Source organism: Myxine glutinosa, chromosome 2 (genome assembly GCF_964187855.1).
Source record: "Myxine glutinosa chromosome 2, kmMyxGlut1.1, whole genome shotgun sequence".
Lineage (NCBI taxonomy): Eukaryota > Metazoa > Chordata > Myxini > Myxiniformes > Myxinidae > Myxine > Myxine glutinosa.
In genome coordinates, this window is record NC_136262.1 from 204,509,209 (window position 1) to 204,511,708 (window position 2,500).

A 2,500-nucleotide genomic window follows, 5' to 3' on the forward strand; every position below is an offset into this window, starting at 1 on the left:
CAGTACATACAGTACATATATATATACAATATATATATATATATATATATATATATATATATATATATATATATATATACATGCATATACATGTATGTATGTATAATTGTATATATATATATACATGCATATACATGTATGTATGTATAATTGTATATATATATATATATATATATATATATATATATATATATATATATATATATATATATATATATATATATATATATATATATATATATATATACATGCATATACATGTATATATATATATATATATATATATATATATATATATATACATACATGTATATGTATATATATATATATATATATATATATATATATATATATATATGTATATATATATATACATGCATATACATGTATGTATGTATATATATATAGATTTATATATATATATATATATATATATATATATATATATATATATATATATATATATATATATATATATACTGTATTTATACATATAATTCTCGGAATATATTTATATATATATATATATATATATATATATGTATATATATATATATATATATATATATATACATACATGTATATATATATATACATGTATATATATATATATATATATATATATATATATATATATATATATATATATATATATATATACATGTATATATACATGTATATATACATGTATATATATATGTATATATATATATATATATATATATATATATATATATATATATATATATATATATATATATATATACTGTATTTATACATATAATTCTCGGAATATATATATATATGAATATATATTTATATATATATATATATACATATATATATATATATATATATATATATATATATATATATATATACATACATATATATATATATATATATATATATATATATATATATATATATATATATATATATAGCGTGAACATGTGTATGTATATATATATGTATGTACATATATATATATATATATATATATATATATATATATATATATATATATATATATATATATATATAGATATATATATATATATATATATAGATATATATATATATGTATATATATATATATGTGTATGTATATATATATATATATATAACACATGAACACGAGACAGTTTCTTACTGTGATCAGTGATGTTAAAGTTACTGGCACACATACGTATATTTGAACGTTAAATCGGAGAAGGAAGAAACTATTTCAAGTAAAGAAGAAAAACGCACGAGTCCATAAAAAATAAGTACGTGGAACGTAGGTAGGTAGTTACGTACGTGCCGGTGGAGTCACGCGCTTTTTCTTGCAAGAGGGTTAAGAGATGACTCACTGGCTTTTCGTCGGACTGCGGTGAGAGGGAGAAGGAAACACTCCGATGTCATGTGTACAGTTGCCGTGGAGAGAACGTTTCGTGTACAGTAAGTACAGATGGAAAAAGTACATATTTTTTGGAGCAAACGCGCCACATTACGATCCTTTTTGACGAAACAAAGCGATGCCCGACAGCAGGGACAGTTTTTAATTTCTGGGTCTAATATAAAGATTGGGCAAAATAAAACTTCGGGTGAAACAAACACGCAATACAACATTATCAACCACTGAATCACAATAACAACAACATAAAATAGCACGTGTATATTACGAGATTCCTTGTGTCCTTCCCTCGCAGCCCGATGGGTAAAACGACCATCTAAAGGGGAAAATCCCCCCTCGCCCACTTGTCTCACAATGCGCGCAACGAGCGCACCACGGGAAGACCCTTTGAAGTTCTCCTCCATTGTCGGTTCCGCGCATTCTCGAGTCGGCCCGTACGGTCGCTCCGCCCCTATTTGAAATAGGAACGCCCCTTTCTCCCAGCTCCTCCCGTCCGACGGCCAATCACACGTAGCTCGTCGCCGCCCCCACCCGTGGCCCCCCGATCGTCCGGGCCGAAGACGCTAATGAGCGCACGAGCTCAGAGCTTGCCCGGGTAACTTTTCCCCCGGCCAGGTGAGAAAATCCAGCGCAGTTATGGACAGTTGTTACCGCGCGAAGAGCACCACTCGGTGCTGATCCCGCTCGCCTCCGCTCCCGCCGCCCGGCGCTCCGAGAGACGCAGCCGCGTTGCTCCGTCGCTTCCTCGCGATCTGCTCCATCACCCACAGTAGTCGACATGTTCCAACCGGCGGCGAAACGTTGCTTCACCATCGAGTCCCTGGTGGCGAAAGACTGTCCGGCGCCCGGAGGCGCGAGCAACCGGCCGGACGAGCCGCTGCGACCCGCGGCGCTCAGCTTCGCCGGAGCCCCGGTGCACAGCCAGCCCGGCACGGCTTTCGTGCCCGGGTTCGCGCAGCCCGCGGGACGTACCTTGTACCCCCACGCGGACCTCATGTACCCGGAGCCCGGGCCGCACCACGCCGCCAGCGGACCGCTACCTATACCTGCCCTCCCCGTGGGCGCACATCCCCTGCAGCCTTCGCACCACCCGTTGTTTGGACC

The 2,500-nt window shown here is 34.4% G+C and overlaps 1 protein-coding gene across 1 annotated transcript in view; it reads left to right on the top strand.

The window, feature by feature from the left end:
• Positions 1 to 1,952: 1,952 nt before the first annotated feature.
• LOC137420916 (homeobox protein EMX1) overlaps positions 1,953 to 2,500 on the top strand; it is a 6,271-nt gene continuing 5,723 nt past the window's right edge. Inside the window, exon 1 of the mRNA XM_068106425.2 lies at positions 1,953 to 2,500. This exon is cut by the window's right edge and continues 74 nt beyond it. Within this exon, the coding sequence (XP_067962526.1) occupies positions 2,175 to 2,500 (326 nt within the window). The 5' untranslated portion in view covers positions 1,953 to 2,174.